This window comes from Tripterygium wilfordii, chromosome 14, assembly GCF_013401445.1.
Source record: "Tripterygium wilfordii isolate XIE 37 chromosome 14, ASM1340144v1, whole genome shotgun sequence".
NCBI lineage: Eukaryota > Viridiplantae > Streptophyta > Magnoliopsida > Celastrales > Celastraceae > Tripterygium > Tripterygium wilfordii.
The window spans coordinates 11,186,732-11,205,236 of record NC_052245.1 but is presented as its reverse complement, the minus strand read 5'-3'; the positions used below and the strand labels follow the sequence as shown (position 1 = coordinate 11,205,236).

The 18,505-nt window shown below is 37.3% G+C and overlaps 3 protein-coding genes across 3 annotated transcripts; 1 reads left to right on the top strand and 2 right to left on the bottom strand.

The window, feature by feature from the left end:
- Positions 1-3,866: 3,866 nt before the first annotated feature.
- On the bottom strand, positions 3,867-7,335 carry LOC120014454 (protein WVD2-like 3). The gene is made up of 7 exons (XM_038866413.1): positions 7,206-7,335; positions 5,614-6,148; positions 5,279-5,361; positions 5,077-5,170; positions 4,889-4,960; positions 4,622-4,732; positions 3,867-4,395 (listed from the first exon to the last, which is right to left on the bottom strand). Exons 2-7 carry the CDS (start codon positions 6,139-6,141, stop codon positions 4,090-4,092), a joined length of 1,194 nt encoding a protein of 397 aa, XP_038722341.1. The 5' UTR covers positions 6,142-6,148; positions 7,206-7,335; the 3' UTR covers positions 3,867-4,089.
- Positions 7,336-10,610: 3,275 nt separating this feature from the next.
- LOC120015468 (uncharacterized protein At2g34160-like) lies at positions 10,611-13,467 on the top strand. Its single transcript, XM_038867917.1, has 5 exons — positions 10,611-10,891; positions 11,608-11,656; positions 12,668-12,730; positions 12,822-12,886; positions 13,017-13,467. The coding sequence occupies exons 1-5, from the start codon at positions 10,667-10,669 to the stop codon at positions 13,086-13,088; spliced, it is 474 nt and encodes a 157-aa protein (XP_038723845.1). The 5' UTR covers positions 10,611-10,666; the 3' UTR covers positions 13,089-13,467.
- Positions 13,468-13,613: 146 nt separating this feature from the next.
- Positions 13,614-17,998, bottom strand: LOC120015476 (ureidoglycolate hydrolase). The gene is made up of 12 exons (XM_038867923.1): positions 17,700-17,998; positions 17,522-17,607; positions 17,063-17,137; positions 16,647-16,775; positions 15,900-15,986; positions 15,510-15,712; positions 15,329-15,431; positions 14,978-15,069; positions 14,775-14,837; positions 14,241-14,481; positions 14,114-14,154; positions 13,614-13,927 (listed from the first exon to the last, which is right to left on the bottom strand). The coding sequence occupies exons 1-12, from the start codon at positions 17,952-17,954 to the stop codon at positions 13,830-13,832; spliced, it is 1,473 nt and encodes a 490-aa protein (XP_038723851.1). The 5' UTR covers positions 17,955-17,998; the 3' UTR covers positions 13,614-13,829.
- Positions 17,999-18,505: the final 507 nt, after the last annotated feature.

Genomic DNA, 18,505 nt, shown 5'->3' with positions numbered 1-18,505 from the left:
ATGCTTATACAATTATTTGGAAAGCATTAAAAATAACTAGTGTGATTGCCATCAACACCTAAATGATTTTCTTTTTGACAACCGAAAACAATCGACAACATACAAATTTGTCCTTTGAATATTCGATATGAGCCTAAATTTGGACCGTCATACTCGAGCATGCAGAAGTGTTTTTCACCTAATGACACATAACGTTGGGCCAAAACTTAACACGTAACCACAAGGATATTACTCCCCGAACTCAAATGATGTAACAAGTACCAATTGTTTTAGTATATATCTCATATATGCAGATCAAGGCCACAAAATCTAGTGGTGAAATATGTGTATATCCACAATTAATAGTAAGCATGGGATCTAGGGTTTGTGAAAGCACATATTTCTGAGGTTCAAATCTGACCCACAGGTGGGACTAAAGGGGTGTGGGAATGGGCTTGGTTATGATGACAGAGTCCTAAGGTGACAAAAGGATTAAAATCATTCAAAGCTAACTTTGATGAGGAGGGAAGGAGGGAGGGAGGGGGGGCTACTCCTAGAGAATATCTCCCCCTCTCATGCAAACAAAATAAAGTGAAAGTTAAAAACCTTAAATATTCCTTGCAACTCTCTGCAAGCAAAGCTAAAAAAAAAAAAAAACACACTTCAACCTCCAAAACTTTGTTCTTCTTCTTTTCATTCATGCTTTCACACTAAAACCCTCATTCCAATTCTTGGTTTTTTCTATGAATCTGGTATAAACAAAGTGACAAAGACAGCACACACACTCACACACACACATATATATATAGCAGTTCAATCTGCAAACTCAAGTAAACTATTGATTCCTCCAGTAATAATTTCATACAGTGAAGTTAACATCAATTATGTGTTCTCTGTTATGTACAACTTCTGCTTCTGATACATTCATACTTCCATTCCCTCCAACGGAAGATGTCTTAAACACAGATTCTGATGTTATTTTCTGGACTTCTTGTGCAGGAATAATGCGCGTACAGCTTTATTTACCCGGAAAAACCTGCAACACGGTACTTCTAAAACTAGAGGATCAATTGTCTATTAGTATAAATAAATGATGAAATGTACTCAATTTTCATAAATTGAGCTTCAGAGACAATGGTGCCTTAAGCATTGATCACATAGATATGTAATGTATAAGCCTGTATGGCTGTATGTATTATAAGGACTAATTTCTGCTGCATTGTGTGTCTATAAGAGCCTGGAATCTTCATGCAAGTTTTGATGTGTACATGTGATTGATATACAAAGAACTTGTATATAAAATCAAGGCTCACTTGCCTATAGCTGGTTGGAAATGAATCTCAATCGAGGATTCGCCCGAGGCATTCTTATGCCTGCAACCAAACAGAGAGATGTGAAAAACACAAACTTACCTGGCAGAATAGAAATGCAACAGATCCAAATATGAGAGTAGTGCATAAGAAATTCTGTAGAGTTGGGGGGAATGAAGCCTGGTCCGAGATCATCCATTCAGATGGGATTTCTGTTTTCTCTGCTTGAAATGAATGGTCTCGAACCAGACAGCAGTCCCCTCAACTTTTCATAAACATTTGAGAGAGAGAGAGAGAGAGAGAGAGAGAGAGAGTAGAGAGAGGGACTGGTTTGTTTAGATTTGGCCATGCATTGTTTTCTTCATGGGCCCTTTTATATACGTGAAGGGAGGAGAGTGTCTTTTGTCTTGTGGGACAGGTAAGCACAAGCCCAACTTTCTACATCTTCAACACATCATGCCTTTTCTTTTAATTCCATCAACTTACTTCATTTTGTTGGTGATTATTGTAGTATTATTGGATTTGTATGAAAACCAATACCAAATACATGTGGTCAGGTGAGAAATTTCTTTGCGTACGGGCAGGATGACCCGAGCTTAGACCCATATTGAACGTCCAAAAGACAAATTTGTATAATATCATTCTCGGTTACCAAAAAAGACCAAACACTACTTATAAATATCAAAGATATGTAGATGATGAGAAGTCAAGAGTACTGAATGTGATATATATAGACTTGAAGTCATTTAACATTAATGAATTGATAAAAAACAATCAATGAAAGAGTGGTGAAACAGGGGAGATGCCAAAACAAGACATTGACATTGCTTATACTTAACCTGCCTCTCTTTGCTGCTTTTACTTCTGTCCCTAGATGACCTTATCAGACTTGTCAATGACTCAAAAGGAAATGTGACTGATTCAACCAGTGAATAATGATCTAGACAATGTTTGTTTTAAAGGATGTCTCCTTGTTTCCCACTTGAATAAAAGGAGGATGTGAGAGGCAGGATGTAACAGTCCGCTCCTTCGCACTAGTAACATTTTGTCCATTTTCGGCAAGCTCATACTAATCCGCATGATTTTATCTTCTCAGGTCCAGCACCAACCCATACTAATTTGAGCCCAAAAAAACGTTTGTTACTAGTTTGAAAGTTTGACGTACTTCACATCTTCCACGGGGAAAGATGTGGGACAAGATACTTAACTCCATCGTCACTCGATAGCTCACCCAAACTTCCAGCACCACCAAGCTTGACCCTGCAGAGGCTTGTGACCCCCGCCCACTCAAGTCGGGTGTTACACAAAAGCTTCATTAATAATTAGGGCATACTCCCAAAGTGTGATTCCAAGCTTAATTGGAAAGAAGATACAGGCTGGCCTGGTAAAAGCATTTAGCAGAAACCAAAAATAAAAAGGAGGAAATCAACGAGAAGTGGGCAGGCATACAGGGCTGGGAAAAAAGCAAGTAAGAAGATAAAAAAGTTCATTTAACTGATGCTTCCTGTGTAACTGTAACATGGATTTCATACACTCACTGTGCACAAGTTTCCTCATTGATATTGTAAAAAATAACCACTCTATATCAAAAGAATCAATTGTGATTTAGGCTTCTAGAAATAAAGTGACAATTTACAGTAAGACTGAAACTGTTGAGTTGAAGCAAATTCCTTTCAGTAAAACATACATACTTGTAATCTCAAGCGATTACAAGCCGGATTGGCATAACTCAATTGAGTGATATATAGGCAAAGGTCTAACTCCTCTCACATAAATGACACGTTTTCTGCACCTAAATACTTTGGAAATGTGTTTGAGCTAGATTTTCTAACAATCTCAATCAACAAAAGTTTCCAAATTTTAGGCTTGGCAATCTACCAAATGTGAAACTTCAAAACAAATAGACCAATCTAAGCAATGAAACTTCAAACAAATAGACCAATCTAAGCAATGAAACTTCAAGAGCTCAAAGTAGAGAAAATTTTGATGCAAGTCCCTTTTTGACTAGAAACTTTGCGTCCACGATTGGGGACTTGGGGTATGGTCTACTCATAAAGTAATCTTTCCTTGATTGATAGATAAAATCACTTGAAACAGAAAAAAAGAAACAAAAACAAAAACACTTGAAACACAAGGTGCTTTACGCTCCACGCAAATCTTTTTCTTTAGCTTTAAGAGCTTTTCAAATGATGACGCTTACCATAAATTTCCGAAACAAGGATTTTTATCTCACAAAAAGCATTAAGTTTCCATCATCACAAAGAACAACAAGAAGGGCCAATCGGCCTCCTTTATATTTTCATACCGTTCTCTCACACTAAGAAAAATATTGGAATCCTTCATCATATTATGCTCAAATAGAAGCTGTAGGTTAATAAGTCACCTTAAGGTCATATACTTCAAGTGGACAAGAGGAGCACATGTTCTTCATTCAGCACGTCAAGGGTTTTAAAGTATTAAGGACTAAATGCAACCTAATCTATCCAACAAGAACCAAAGAGGAGTTCGGAAAATTTAATCGGTATATCCCGGGACAATAAAATTTAGACAGAAAAGGAAACAAATGTATACAAATTCTTCTCAGATAAATAGCATATTTATAGAAAAGAGGGGTGTTCTGTATACATATAATTTATATAACTTACAGAAAATTTACAGTTGATAAATTACACAAACATTGCAACACGTCCTTGCAACTTAAAAGCGAGAAAATAAATAATTTCAGAACAGTCGCAGAAAAAAAAAAGCACGGAATATAAGGGTCTTTCCTCTCTGTTAAATTAAGAAACTTTGCACAATCTCAAGACTGGACAGTAACGTCTCTGTTACTCAGTTCATGTATCTCAGGCAGGATTGACTTATTTACCTCTTCCACTTTCTTGGGCTCATCCTTGAATTTGGGAATGGCATGACCATTTTGGACACATTGCTTTTCATTTCCGTTTATGGGAACAGCGACAATTGTTTCTACTTTGAAACTTCCCAGACTTTGACGATTCCCATGGTGAGAATTGCCTTTCACCATCTTTCCATGAGAAGAATTCACTGCATCACTGCAGCTCTTTCTCCGTCCCAGTTTTGGTGATTTTGCACGAGTTGGTGGTGGCTGGTATCAGATCAGAAACAATTCCAAATCAAATGCTAAGAATTAATGCATAGGAAACAACGGCTCTATCTTACATGGGTGAAATCTCATCCAAATTTTATGTTTTATTCCATCCACTTACTATCACTGCCGGTACACGTGGGAACCTAACAATTCATAAATACGTGAAGTATATTGAAAGCCTAAACTTCAATGTGAAAAGCAAAAACACAAAGCCATGAAGTACCTTTTTCAGCTCAACCTTAGGCGGTGGTCCTTCAAGGTAGAAACTTGGCATTGGGGTGGCTGTGAACTTTAAGCTCTTTCTCAGCTGCTTGATAGCCTCTTCTGTCTCTTCCTTTATATAATTTCAAAGCAAACAAATTGTAAGAAAAATCTGCCTCAAAACAACCCAACATTGACTTATAGTCATCAAACGTGAATGAAGAGCAATGAGAGTGAGAGTTCAACTACCCTTCCTCATAAGAATAAGATCCTTGAGAAACTATCATACCTTGATCCTCACTTCATTCTGGGTTCTCACAGCCTCCAGTGCTTGGTGTTTCTGCTCTAATTTGGAATAAAACTAGAAGAAAGAAACATTGTATAGGCAAACAGACTTGATTTCAGAATCCAAGTTTGCTATTTTTATATCGAAAGTGAACAAGAACTTCACAAGAAAAACATCGTCTAAAGCACTACCTGCTTCCGTTTCTCAACACGTTCAGTGCATCTAAGTATTGGAGCAGATGCAACAACAGACCTGGACTTCATAGTTCTCATAGATGCTGCGGTTCTACACATAATCAAGTTATAAAGTCAATTCAAGGTAGAAAATATTTCCGACGGGCAGTAGATGAAATAAGAAAAATTAGAAGAAAATTGAGGGAGGTCAAGACAATACGATGATGCAACAGAGCAAGAATCATCCTCATCAGGTATCTTCTTGTTATTTGGTTGCAACGGCTTCCTGGATACCAAAGTTGGCTGCAACCATACATACAGAGGTTTCAAAACAGTTATCATTGTCATGATCAGCCATAGAATTTGATTATTTTATATCAATTGTGATAAATCTAGTACTCTAAAATGCCAAATTTGAAGCCACTGAGTGTTTTATGTTCACCGGTTCACCCTGAAGGTACAAATTAGAAGTGGCAGACTGTGCTACCAAAAGGATCCTCTGAATTAGGTCTCATGATACAAGTATCAAAATTCTAGGACAGTAGCAACAATTACCTGATGCTGCTTTGTTGCTTTTGCATTAGATGACTTAATCACACCAGTGCTGGCATTAGAAGCAGGCACAGAAAGGCGAGAACCATTTGAAGCACGCTTCTCAGTTGCAAGGGCAAATGGCTGTGGAACAGTGTTTTTAGTTCGAACAATTCCAGCAGCAGATTTTGGTGCATGCTTCAATACTGAGCCTGACTTACGATCGTTATTTGTTTTCAGGGATTCTGATTTTACTATCTCTTCGTTTAAGCCAACCTCAATGCTTGAGCTTAATGCATTTTTCTCCTCGTTAGATTTACCATCATGATCTAATGAAGTTTCAGTTGTACATTCCTTCACCTCGTATTTCTTAATTTCAGCGCTCTCTTCTGAACTTGGGAGTTCAGGATCTCCATCAATATGCTCGTATGATTCTAACATACCGTCATGATTAGGTGCAGTTTCATGACTAGAATCCTCAGAAACACCATTTGAATAAACAACACAATCAGGCTCCTTGTCCATGCAGATATCTGTCACTTCTATGCCCATTATTATGCTGCCGCAAGAAACATAAACATCACATTCAAAATCGAGATGGTCTATACATTTAAAAGAAGACAAATCAGCAAATCCTTCCACATCTTCCAACTAAACCAAATATATTCTCTTCATATACCTAAGTCAAACGCATTGAATTACTCTTATTGTTAATTCAGAGACAAAATCACCAGAATCTTGACTATCCTTTCACTTTTTTTAAACTTATTAAATTAGCCAAGTGATGTGAAATTACTAATTTAGCTTAAACAGCTAGATGGCCAACAAAAAGACACACACATAGAGAGAACCTGCAAACAAGCATGTATAAATCCATATGTGTATGTATTTATCAGCACACAGGCACAAAGACAAAGAGGGAACGAACAAAAACCACCCCGCAACATATTCATGCAGATACACAGACTAACCAATTAATGATTCAAAACTAAGGAACAGAGAATTCCAGATATTCCTAATATTTCCTCATGCAATTCTGCCTATTAGGGAATTTAGAATGTCATTTCAAATAACCAACTCCTCGCAATGAAAAATATAATGCAAATAGAACACATCAACATACACACACGAAATCCAAGCTACATAGACTAGCTTGAGCTTACAATCCTTGCAATCCCTCCACCAATCGTATGCACAGAAAACTACAGATAAGGTAATAAGCTTCATCTCTCTAAGCAGTGAACGAGAACAAACTCAAATTTTCACATGTTGTAAATCTTATCACAATTAAGGTTTCATTACCTAGCAAGCATACATTTATCAAAAGTACACAAACACGGGCTGTTCTTATTCCTTCCGAGCAACAAAGCGGAGCTGGCTATGGAAATATCGATTGCAGACGAGCAATGTCAATTCAAGACAGAAATTTCAAATCCGATCACAGATCAAGTAGCAAAAACAACTCTATTTTTGTCCCTAAAAAACGGATTCAAAACCATAAAATTGCAGAGATCTTTCTATGAATGAGAAACACTACATTTACATGCATGAAAGTTGATGAACAGATCTAGAGTGAGAAATGGAATCGAAGATGGAAAATGCGGTGAAGAACTCACCCGTCCAGGTCTGATCTGTCAAGAGTGGACGCTCTCGCTGTTCTCTCAGTAGGTTGTGGTGGTTCCTCTGCCTTGTTGAGCTGTGCGTGTTTGTATGTATGTGCGCGTGGTGCTTTGTTGCTGTTACTGGGTTTTAAATATGCGAATGCCTCGTCGGTCTTTAAACGGCGTCACTTCACGGCGTCATGTGATTTTTGATAATTGTTCTTCGGGTATCTTTTTTTTGAAAAACGAGAATTGTTGAAATATCTGCTGAGATTTTTTTTAGTTATTTTAATTATCATGCTTTGAATGTGGGGTATCGCATAAATGAATAATTATGATGTCACATTCATTAATTCTAGAGGGGAAAATGAGGGCATTCAATAAATGAAATACAAGTACTTTGAAGTCTGAAAAAGAATTGAGAATGGGAGATAGTCTGTTTAATCAGGTTGTCTATCCAGGACCTTGAAGTTCAAGGTTCTATTCTCACCAAGGAAGAAAGTCTCCAGGGTTCTATTCTCACCAGGGAAGAAAGTCTGAAAATATTTATTAAGTGAGAAAATATTTCTTACACCTGATCGTGTGGCCTTTAAAAAAAAAGTCTGAAAAAGAATCTGTATTTTAAGTTTAAAAAACTAAGCAAGAAAATATTTATTACACATGATCGTGTGTGTAGCCTGTGGGCCTTTCAAAAAAAAAATCTGAAAAAGAATATGTATTTTAAGTTTAAAAAATTAAGTGAGAAAATATTTATCACACATGATATACAGTGGTGATTCCTTAACTATTCTTATTAGGGCAATTGTTAACAAAATCCAATTCTAAAAACTAAGAAATTTTCATTGATAAAAACATGTTCATCTATAGTAGAAGACAGGGCCGGCTCGTAACAAAAAAAAAACCCCGCAAAGTGAGATGGTACTCATGTGTCGTGTGTGTGAATGTTGAGGTCTGAGTGAGAGGAGGGGGAGGAGGGAATTGGTCGAAGTTTCTTTGACTGATTTTTTGGCTGATATTAGGTTGGGCTGTTGGATTAATGGGTTAAACGTAAAATAAAATTTAAAAAATTTTGAGGTCTTGGGTTGGCCTGGTGTCTAAAATCCTAATTTGACTGCTTTGGACAAGGATTGGCTATAGTAGAAGATATTGCACCTGATACGATTCTCTTAAAAGTTAAAAGCTCAAACTTGTAAGAGGGTGAAATTCTTTTTTATTTTTTATATTATTGTGTGAATGGGTTATGAAAAATGTCATTATCAAGTAAATCCAAAAATCTATTTGCTGTGTGAAATGTAAGGCAAATTAGGTTTTTATGGTAACATTTATAATTATCTTAGACTTGTATGTTAATATGGCAAAATTAGTTGTGAGGTTTGGACAGTCCAACTCCAACAGTGGGAATATCAAGTTGTCAATAGATCCATAACTTAATCAAAAAGCAATGAGAAAGAGAAAACGTTCCATCTAAATGATTGATTTTAGCCCCCATTCTTGATTATTCTTGCTTAACCACTCCCCTTCCCTCTCCTTTTGATAAAGCCCCAACACCCCATCATTTATTAAATACATATCCTTTGTGTTGTTTATGTACCATAATTACCCAAGCTTAATGTTCTAAATAACGTTGTATGCCCTCTAATTGAGCAACTTAGGTGAAGATGATTTGGGCTGTTCCTCCAACTACAACAATCTCTTTTGCTATAATGATTGGAGTTTGACTTGAACTTAAATTTATGTGGTATATATCTGAATTTAACGAACTCAACTCTTCAACTTAAAAAGTGTTATAATGTGAAGAAATTGAGAGGGATGAGGAGGAGGTGGAGTTTGAATTTAACTTGAATCTGCGAAGATGAGAAGAAGGAGATGAGAAGTAGAAGAACGAGGTAGAATTTGAATTGAACTTAAAGAATGAGATGAGAAGTAGAAGAATGAGGTGGAATTTGAATTGAACTTAAATCTGCGTGGTATATATACGAATTTAATTTAACGACTTCAAGTGTGGAAGTTGAGAGGGATGAGAAGAAAGATGTGGGAGAGATATTACCCAATCCACTTGAGGTATTATCCACGCTCTTGACCTATGGCTCACCTAATTTTGTCATTCAAAAGGCGTCTCAAGTGTTGAGGTATTGGGTCATCTTATAAATCACATCATTTGTTACTCTCCAAACGATGTGAGACATTTTCATATTCCAATTAACAAGAAGCTATACAATTCTAATTTAATACTTGATAGTAATATAATCAAAGATCTACAGATTGCATGTGCTTGATATATCATATGGTATAAGTACTATTGTATATTTTATGAGTATACATTTTGAATTTGAATCTATGGTACTATAATAACTACTAGTCAATATAATTGACTTTAAAAAAGTTAAAGTTAACTTTAAAATATTGGTTTTCTAATAGAGTTTTATTTCACTAGAGGCAGGTGAGTTGAGATTTGAAGTTTTGAACCTTTTACTCCTCATGTAGATAACTTACAATCATTATTCTTCGATTTAGTAACACAGGAGCTAAATTGAGCAGGCCAACCTGAGATTACAATTTTACATCAATAAAGTTGTCATTGTGGTGACGTGTTGAACTTTTATTCATTTTATTTTAGGTGAAATTTTTTTCAATGCACACAAATATGAGGTTTGAATTTATGTTCATGTCAAATTTGTATGGTGTTATCGGTTATAAAAAAGACATATTGAGCATTCCACTGCTAATGTATGGAAAATGAAAGATCAATTGTTGAAAAAGATGGGCAATAGTCAGCCTCTTGGTTATGGTCTACTCCTCCTAATAAACAAATATAACTTTCAAAATCTCCAAATATTGGCTCCAAGAGGGTTAAGCTTTGGAAAATGGTGTTTGGGGTCCATTAATTAATAGAATAAAAACAAAGAAGGATTATGACTTTGTTTTGTAATTGTAAGGTGGAGAAACGTGAGTGGAGTAAAAGGAAGGGTGCGAATGGAGGCATGAAATTACAAAAATTATGAGTTCGGGCCCGCATTTCCCTCCATCACGCCTTTTGTCTTCAATTTGAAGTGAATGATTGATCATCTTGAGGGTCCCACTTTCTCCAGATAGTACGTGCCACCAGACATGATTGATGACATTTTGCTAAGGCAGTCTGGCTGTCTCTATTTTCGTTTAATTGGGCCCTTCCGAAATCAACCGTGGGCTTTCTTTGATTAAAGCCCATTAATGACACCCCAGAAGGGGCCTTCAATTCTGTTAAAAAATCAAAAAACAGTTTCAATGCAGTTACGGCTGGCGCCGCCATAGATAACTAACCGAAGACCCCAGCCAATAAAACTTTGAAACGTGTCAGGCGCTCATTGCGTAATCAGCTGTTGAGTATTGACTATATAAACGGTCCCAGTGCCAGTAGACCCTCATAACCGCATTCACAACGCCTTTCACTGTAACAACAATTCCCGCCTTTTGCAGAGAGAGAGAGAGGATCGTCGATGGAGGTTACCGCTGTGAGTATTGTAGAGGAGATTAAGGCCATGGACGGAGGCAATAACGCCAAAGATGACAACAACCTTGTTGTTCTGGAGCTTTCTGCGGATGGAGATCAAGATGGCAAGATCGTTTCTGGTACTGCTACTGAGTCGTTCAGAAGAAGAAGGAGCCGAATTCAAGTCTCCAACACCAAGAAACCCTTCTTATTCTACCTCAATCTTGCCAAGGTATTGTTGAGCATCATCTCTTCTCTGTAATCATGTGTTTCTCTTATTTTTGTTTCTCTGGGATCATATCTGTATCACGGTTGTTTCTCATCAATCCAAAATTTCCTGCTTTAGAGAATCGTAATCGTTTCTGTATTTCATCGAAATTAGGTTTATCAAGTCTCTATCGGTAATTTCCAAGTTTTCCCTTACTTTCTAGGTCCAATCATGTTCTTTTAGGCTGGTGAGAAAATACTAGAAGAACTTATGTCCTTGGGATTTCTAGAGTAATTTGTGTTTCGATTTATTTTGCAAAGATTTCTCATCATCCATGTAAAACTATAGGTTTTTTTTATTTTTACGATTTTCTGCATTTTCTGTTCGACGATCTTGGCATTTCTCGCTGTATTCTCAAGGTTTTCCCCTGCTTTCTTGGCCCAATCGTGTTAGGTTTGGCTGGGGAGAAAATACTTAAAGAACTTATTTACTTGTGATCTCGTAGGGCAATCAAGGTTTCACTTCATCTTTTACAAAAATCTGTGTACAAATTGTTCCATGCGACAGCAACTGACTGGGTTTTTGTGTTTTCTTTAAGGAAAATGATGAATTTATTTGATGGAATTTGTGTTCTGATTCTCAGATGATTTAAGTGCTTTCAATATTACATATTGCGTTGCAATGAATTGCAATATGTTCTTTGATGAGATTTTCACCAATGAAGTTTTTTGTTGTTTCAGAGGTACATCAAGCAGTACAATGATGTGGAGCTCTCTGCCTTGGGGATGGGTATCTTTCTTTCATATTTCTTGTTTTTGACCACTTCTGCTGCTTAGTTATTAATCTAGGATAATCTTCCATTGAATTTACTTTCTGCTTTGATGCTATATGAATCTCCCAATTATGACTGAATGTTCACATATGCTGATATTCACTTCATGCATCTAAATCTAATGGAATGAAATAAATTGTGGATAATGCATGAAGTCCAGTAGGTATTGCAATCGAAAAACAATTTGATCTTTTTATGATTACATGAATTAAGGAGTTGAGTTTTGCAGAAAGTGAACATGATAAGTATCCCACATCGGTTAGGGTGAGTGGGGAAGTGCAATAGATAAGTGAGGGCTCTCCTCTCACTAGTATCCAAGGTTTTCAGGGGGCTTAGCCCACTGGGGCCTTGGTACAGCCGGCCCATGTGTTGGGTGTCGGTTGGGCCTTGGTTATGCGTGAGAGGGGCTGGCCCGATGATCCTATCAAAGGTATCGGAGCCTTCGTTCCTGCCATGTGGGGGGACGCTGCTGGCCCTCAACTTGGGGCCGCACCTGCGGAGTGGCCAGCCTTGGTGCTTGACCCACGGTGTTCAGATCTTCGATGGGGGCTCAGTAGGCTAGAGGCCGAACCCCTGCCCATTCGGAGTGTGGCTTAGGCCCGACTGACTCTGGAGGGGCCAGCCAAGGTGCTTGACCAACGTGGGCGTTGGTCTTGAAGGGGTGGGCTTTGATAAGTATCCCACATCGGTTAGGGTGAGTGGGGAAGTGCAATAGATAAGTGAGGGCTCTCCTCTCACTAGTATCCAAGGTTTTCAGGGGGCTTAGCCCACTGGGGCCTTGGTACAGCCGGCCCATGTGTTGGGTGTCGGTTGGGCCTTGGTTATGCGTGAGAGGGGCTGGCCCGATGATCCTATCAGAACATAAAAGAATTATTTTGCTATTACAGTCTTATTCTTTCAAAAGAACTTCCCTTGAATTGTTTTTCATTGTCCGAAAATCGACTGACATGTATTGCCATTGTAACCAGCTATTCCTACTGTTGTCACAATATCTGAGATTCTGAAAGAAAATGGACTGGCAACTCAGAAAAGTAAGAAGTGAAATCCTGTATGTCTAACACCTATTAATTCTCCTCAGATTGTCAGTTTAATGACTGCACTGTATTTTGGAAAATGTAACAGAGATCGAGACCTCTACAATTCGCTCAAAGGAGGATGATAAAGGCCGCCTGATTACAAAGGCTAAGGTTGTTTACATGCTTATTATCGGTTTCTTTCCATTTCAGCACCACAGCTTAGCACTGGTTTCTGTCCATTTTTTATCACTGGTTTTGTAATATCACATGCTTACAGAATTTTGTTTCTCATCATTCCCAGATTGAGATTGTGCTTGAAAAGGTTGCCGAGGAATTTGAGGAGCCCGCTGATGCAATAGTAGGCTGCTGCTGAAGTCTCAAGTAGTTGTACCCCTAGTCTGATGTTCATATGATAGTTTTGTAGTCATACTTGCTCTCTGTCAAAGATACAATAAGCAAGCCAGTAGAGTAAAACTGCTAAAAAGGTAACCATGTGACAGTAGATATAGTATAGTAAACATAGGCATCCTTTTCACTCACTTCTGCTGAGTGTTGTTTAGATATCAAACTTACTGCATCCATTCACATGCACTGCTGTATGTCCATCAGTTTGCTCAGTTCTTCTGTGATTGCTGAGCACATACGTTCCTGTGACTACTGTTTAGATATCAAAACTTTTACCGCATAGATTCCCTTTGAATATGTACTGCTTCATTTTACCGAATGAAATAACAGCTATGCATTTAGCCTCATCCCCCCCCCCCTCTCTCTCACGCACACACACAAAGGACGCAAGCAAGATGATTTGGTTCGTTTAGGATGCTCTTCTGTAGTGCGAAGAATATCAGTAACCAGTACGGTCGTTGACCGCGTAAGACATCAAGGTTATGGCCGGTTATTGGAGTGACAGGGTTCCTATTAATATATAGAAGCAAAATAGTTCAAAGTTTGCTCAACAATAAGCCTGGCTTTTCAATAATCTTCGCATCAAATACACAACCCCAAAAAAAGATTTATTGATAATCACAAACATACAAGTAATCCCACTCCCGAAGGCGCAGAGGTTATAAGGAAGCACAATCTTGGTTGAAATCTTAGCGGCTACTAAAGAATCTCAGTCCAGGGACAACTTGGAAAGGGTCAGTGCTAATACATTGACCCCGTTCGCTATATCCTGAATGGAGGAATATTCTTCAGGTTTATGGCTGTATCCTGCAAATCAATGTATAAATATTTAAGAAGAGGTCCATCATAATTATGAAAAATTGCTTCAAAAGCTTCATGTTGTAGATGAGAAGGTATACACTACCATTCCTCATGTATAAATGACTAAAGTTGAAGTAAGATTAGCTGACTGAGCAAATCAGAGATTGAAGAATCATAGAGATTAGTTTAGACCTTTGTAACATGGGATGAATATCATGCTGATTGGAGAAATCCTGCAAGAATGTGAGGATGCACCGTCAGGGTCTTTCTACCGGATATCTCATCAAGATTGACCATGTTTACAAACTTAATGTCTTACCTTGCCATGAACAGTGAATCATGATATGCTCTGCTTATCATTGATTTGTATGTTAGGTTTAGCTCTTTTGATGCCAATTCTGCAGCCTCAATTATTGATTTGTCAGAAAGGGCTGGTGGATCCTGATTTATGACTTTGAATTCAGACAACTTGACTCTTCGGTTTTGTGCAATTGCAACTGCAGACTGATGGACTCTATCCATTACATGATTTCTTCTTTGTTCATTAATGTCTCGTATGTCTGCCAAATGAAGTGAAGAAGGATAAAAAACCAAACGAAAAGAAAGAGAGAACACCTATTCAGATACTCAAATAAAACAAAGTATCGTACAAGCTCTAGGTATCTATCCAATGGCAGAAGGGCCACATGGTCAGAGATTTATGCATACCAAAGCCTCTAAAATGCATTTCAGGAACATATAAATATAATAACCAACTCATCATATAGGAATCCAAGGAGAAATATATTAGATTACTTGGAATATATTCCATGCATCCTTGAAAGCCTCTATGATAAGATTAATAGAGTTGTACCAATTTCAAGGTGTGATTTGCTTGGAATGCTGTTGATTGCTCCAGGATGCAGCTCCAGAATTCCTTGGAAAGAAAGAAATTGTTAATTCTTACCGGAGTTTAATGAGAAAGGAATGAGGGTCAAAAAGAGGTAATGGTTCAAGACTCCATAATTAGATGCAGTATCAAATAGACTGTCGTAGCATGAACACAACGATACTTACCTACTGTACCAACAGTATCTATGGACCCAGACTCTAAAACATGTTTCTCAACAGCTAGTGCCAACTCTGCAGCAGCCAGCCCCGCGTCATTTCTGTTCAAGTGATGCAGTAAAGATTATGGAACTTCTTTGAGTAAAAAGCATGAAAAAAGAGTTGATTATATATATGAATATCAGGAAAGCCATAGTCAACCAATTAAATGAAAAGTAAAAACTACAAAGCACCGAAGTATAGAAAATCTTGAAACATATCACAATGGGATTCCACAATATGAAAGGTGCACAAGTTGATTATGGTGTTGTTTAGTGTCTGGAAGCAAAGAAAGGAGTCTTTAGTAGTGGCAACACTCACCTATTTGGCATCAACATAGCACCTGCATGGCCTCCACTACCTTCAAAGTCTACTTTAATACTTGCAGGGGCTGCAATGGCAGTAACAATACCAATAGAAATGCCTGGATTGAAGTGCATTAGTGAGTAAAGGTAGCTTGTTGCGACGAAAGGAGAAAATTTAGCAGAGAATTGCAGCCTACCTTCTTCCTCCAGAATTGGTCCCTGCTCTATATGCAATTCAATAAATGCCGAGTAGCTTCCTTTCTTCAGAAACACACTGGTTAAGTCAGTTTGATCTTTTGCATATCCAGCAGATCTAGCAGCATCGAAGAATGATATATTTTGACCATCGACTGTAGTCTTCAGAGCTTCTGCAAGTGTCTCAATACCTGCCAACAAGCGGCTGCAAGTCAAAGGTAAACTATGAGGAACCTCATATTATGGAGTCGGATAATCAATATCATTTTATATAATTGCATGAATAAGGTGAAGTTAAATAGTAAGTGATAGTAACAATGTAAATATTGCAAATACGAGACAAATATAAATTCCCCTGGTTGATTGCAGGGCGATATATGTCCACTGCTAACCTTCCCAAGCAGCTGATTCCAAATCGTGTAGGCTCTTCCGAGGTGAAGTAGATAACCTCCAGCGACCTTTTAGGTTTGAACCCAGACCTGTTGAACTCTCAGTCAGTATGACTTGAAATGAAAATATCATTGCTGTTGTTTCATAAGCAAAAGAGTAGAATCCAAACACTGATTTACAGAGTCATGCAAAAGCACAAATGTTTTCCATACAACGAATCTGTTCAATAAATTTTTTTAAAAAAAGACCTCGCAAATTATTGATGATATTCGAGTTCCATTGTGTTTTATGAAACTGGGATTAAAAAGTGCAGCACTAAAAGACTGGAGAGAGGATAGACAAAATCAGAGATAAGTGACATACTATGGTTTTTGGAAGCAGACTTTTGTTCACTATAGAAAATCTTTATTATTTAAAAAAGGACGAGAGATGCGATGAACCCTCTGCAATCCTTGTTTCTTTTAAGTTTCAGATTGCCAAGAGAAATGCAGAGTGTTTTTTCCTTCCTTTTTTCCTTGGATCAAAGTTCAAAGACAATCTCAAATTGTTAAAATTAAACAATACAATGTCAGTAGACAAATTAAATTGTTAAAGGGATTTACAATATAAAGGAAGAATTGTTTCCTGGGTAAATGAGGTTTCTGAAGCAAACTTGCTTGGAAATGTGGACCTATTAATATGTTGAACTTATATCCTCATCCTTGGTACTGCACTTAAAAGACCCACAATCATATATAAAATATCCAAACCTTTTAAGCACATTAATGGCTTCAATTGCACCTAAAACACCAACAACTCCATCATACTTCCCAGAGTATGGAATAGCATCAACATGAGAACCTGTTGCTACTGGAGCAAGCTCTGGTTCATCACCATCCCTGCATATGTTAAAAGTAGGGAAATGAAAATGGTCAAAGAAATCTAAATAAATAAATACATGAAATGTGTCTCATAAAAACAATGGACTGGCATAAGCTCAAACGCGAAAAAATAACAGTCATGATAAATAGTTATAGAAACTTAAAATCTCATCAAATCAATGATATAGACTGCTGATCTGATAAAACAAAACCTTATGTTTTTTTGTTCCTTCTTTTCTTTTCAATTAAATTTAAAAGCAATAATAGAACACCCGCGAATAGAGACTCTAAAGACACAAACTCACCATCGGCCAAATATGTTACCGACTGCATCCTCTCGAACAGATAGGCCAGAGAGTCCCATCAAATTTTTGATGTACCTACAGTAGAATAATGAACCACAAACAGTATGAAATGTAGTCATATAATCAACAAGGCGTCGAGGTTAGAAAGATATGCATCTAAAGTTTAGCTCGACCAATCTCTCGCTATTGGCAGTGGAACCATTAAGCCATATTATTTTGTTGGCACTAAGAAACAGATGTTTTGTTTGAACTTTGATTTATTTATGATTCGCACTACTCTCTTCCTTCTCTAACTACTTCACCTAATCATTCACGAAACCACTAAACTAAGCAAATTTTGGCTGCATATATATTCACACACACTCTTACGTAATTGAAGGGTAATACACATCAAAAAAGATAATATTTTTGTAATCAAAAACACTGTCAGTCAGATCCATATAAGGATTTTGTATATACCGGCGGGCCAATACATCCTTCTCTGAGTACAAAATCCTAGTGACTGATGGAGCAGGAGAATCCGAGAAAGTTGAGAGCTCATCAATCTAAAGAAGCCCATATCACAACAATTAGTATTAGCACATTCGATTAGACGAAAACCACAATACAAACACCCAAAATATTGAGCCCCAGATACCTGATTCTGTATACTTTGGGTGTCCACTGAAAGTGAATAAGGTAGAGTGTTGGTGATAGATGAGTGAGGTGGCTCATGAATCGCATAACCAGAGAAATCCTCCATGGTTTTGGTTGTTGGGTCTTCATTATTGTGAGCTAAGGTTGTAGAGATGGAACAGAGAAGGGAGAGGAGAAGAAGAGGAATAGAGCGAGAGCGAACGAATAGGGGAGACATTATTTTCATGGTCTTGGGCTCGTCTGGGTGGAAATCCATGACTGGGAGTCTGAGCAAAGCCGACTCTTGCTTTACAGGCTTTTTTTTTGTTTTCTAGCCATTGTTTTAGTTTTGTAGAATTAACTTTTTCAGGAATAAAAGTTTTTTTTTTCCAATAATTTCTGCATTCTAAAATTTAATGGAAAACTTGTTTTTTCCAAACAAAAAAAATCTTTTTTCTCTTCATTTCAGCATTGATGAAAAAATAAAATTTTCTCCCATCTCTCAATGGACAAATTCTCATTTCCTCTCAAAAAATAGAGAATCCTCCTCAAAAAAAATTAGGTATCTTCAATTATTGTTGATTAAATATTTATAATATATTTTAAAAAAAACACATAATTTAGACAATATACCTCAATTACAATAATTCATATTTTAAATCTCGTTTTTATATTATTTTATTCTTAACTGATTAAATCTGATCATACTATTTTTAATTTTATTTCACTAAATTAAGTATTATTATATTATACCGGCCACTTAATGAATTTGGCTTTCGGGCCGATATTGAAGGGCTTTTACGGGGGGACCAATGAATGGACGCACAG

Bases quoted from the DNA above. Each gene is read 5' to 3' on its own strand.
- LOC120014454 (XM_038866413.1), bottom strand. From the start codon at position 6,141: ATGGGCATAGAAGTGACAGATATCTGCATGGACAAGGAGCCTGATTGT. The intron at 5,171-5,278 runs GTATTGTCTTGA...GATTATGTGTAG, and splicing joins TCTTGCTCTGTTGCATCATC to AACCGCAGCATCTATGAGAA. The intron at 4,733-4,888 runs GTATGATAGTTT...AATTATATAAAG, and splicing joins AGAATGAAGTGAGGATCAAG to GAAGAGACAGAAGAGGCTAT.
- LOC120015468 (XM_038867917.1), top strand. From the start codon at position 10,667: ATGGAGGTTACCGCTGTGAGTATTGTAGAGGAGATTAAGGCCATGGAC. The intron at 10,892-11,607 runs GTATTGTTGAGC...TTGTTGTTTCAG, and splicing joins TCTACCTCAATCTTGCCAAG to AGGTACATCAAGCAGTACAA. The intron at 11,657-12,667 runs GTATCTTTCTTT...CATTGTAACCAG, and splicing joins GCTCTCTGCCTTGGGGATGG to CTATTCCTACTGTTGTCACA.
- LOC120015476 (XM_038867923.1), bottom strand. From the start codon at position 17,954: ATGGATTTCCACCCAGACGAGCCCAAGACCATGAAAATAATGTCTCCC. The intron at 15,070-15,328 runs GTGAGTGTTGCC...TCACTTGAACAG, and splicing joins GCTATGTTGATGCCAAATAG to AAATGACGCGGGGCTGGCTG. The intron at 14,155-14,240 runs GTAAGACATTAA...ACATTCTTGCAG, and splicing joins GATTCACTGTTCATGGCAAG to GATTTCTCCAATCAGCATGA.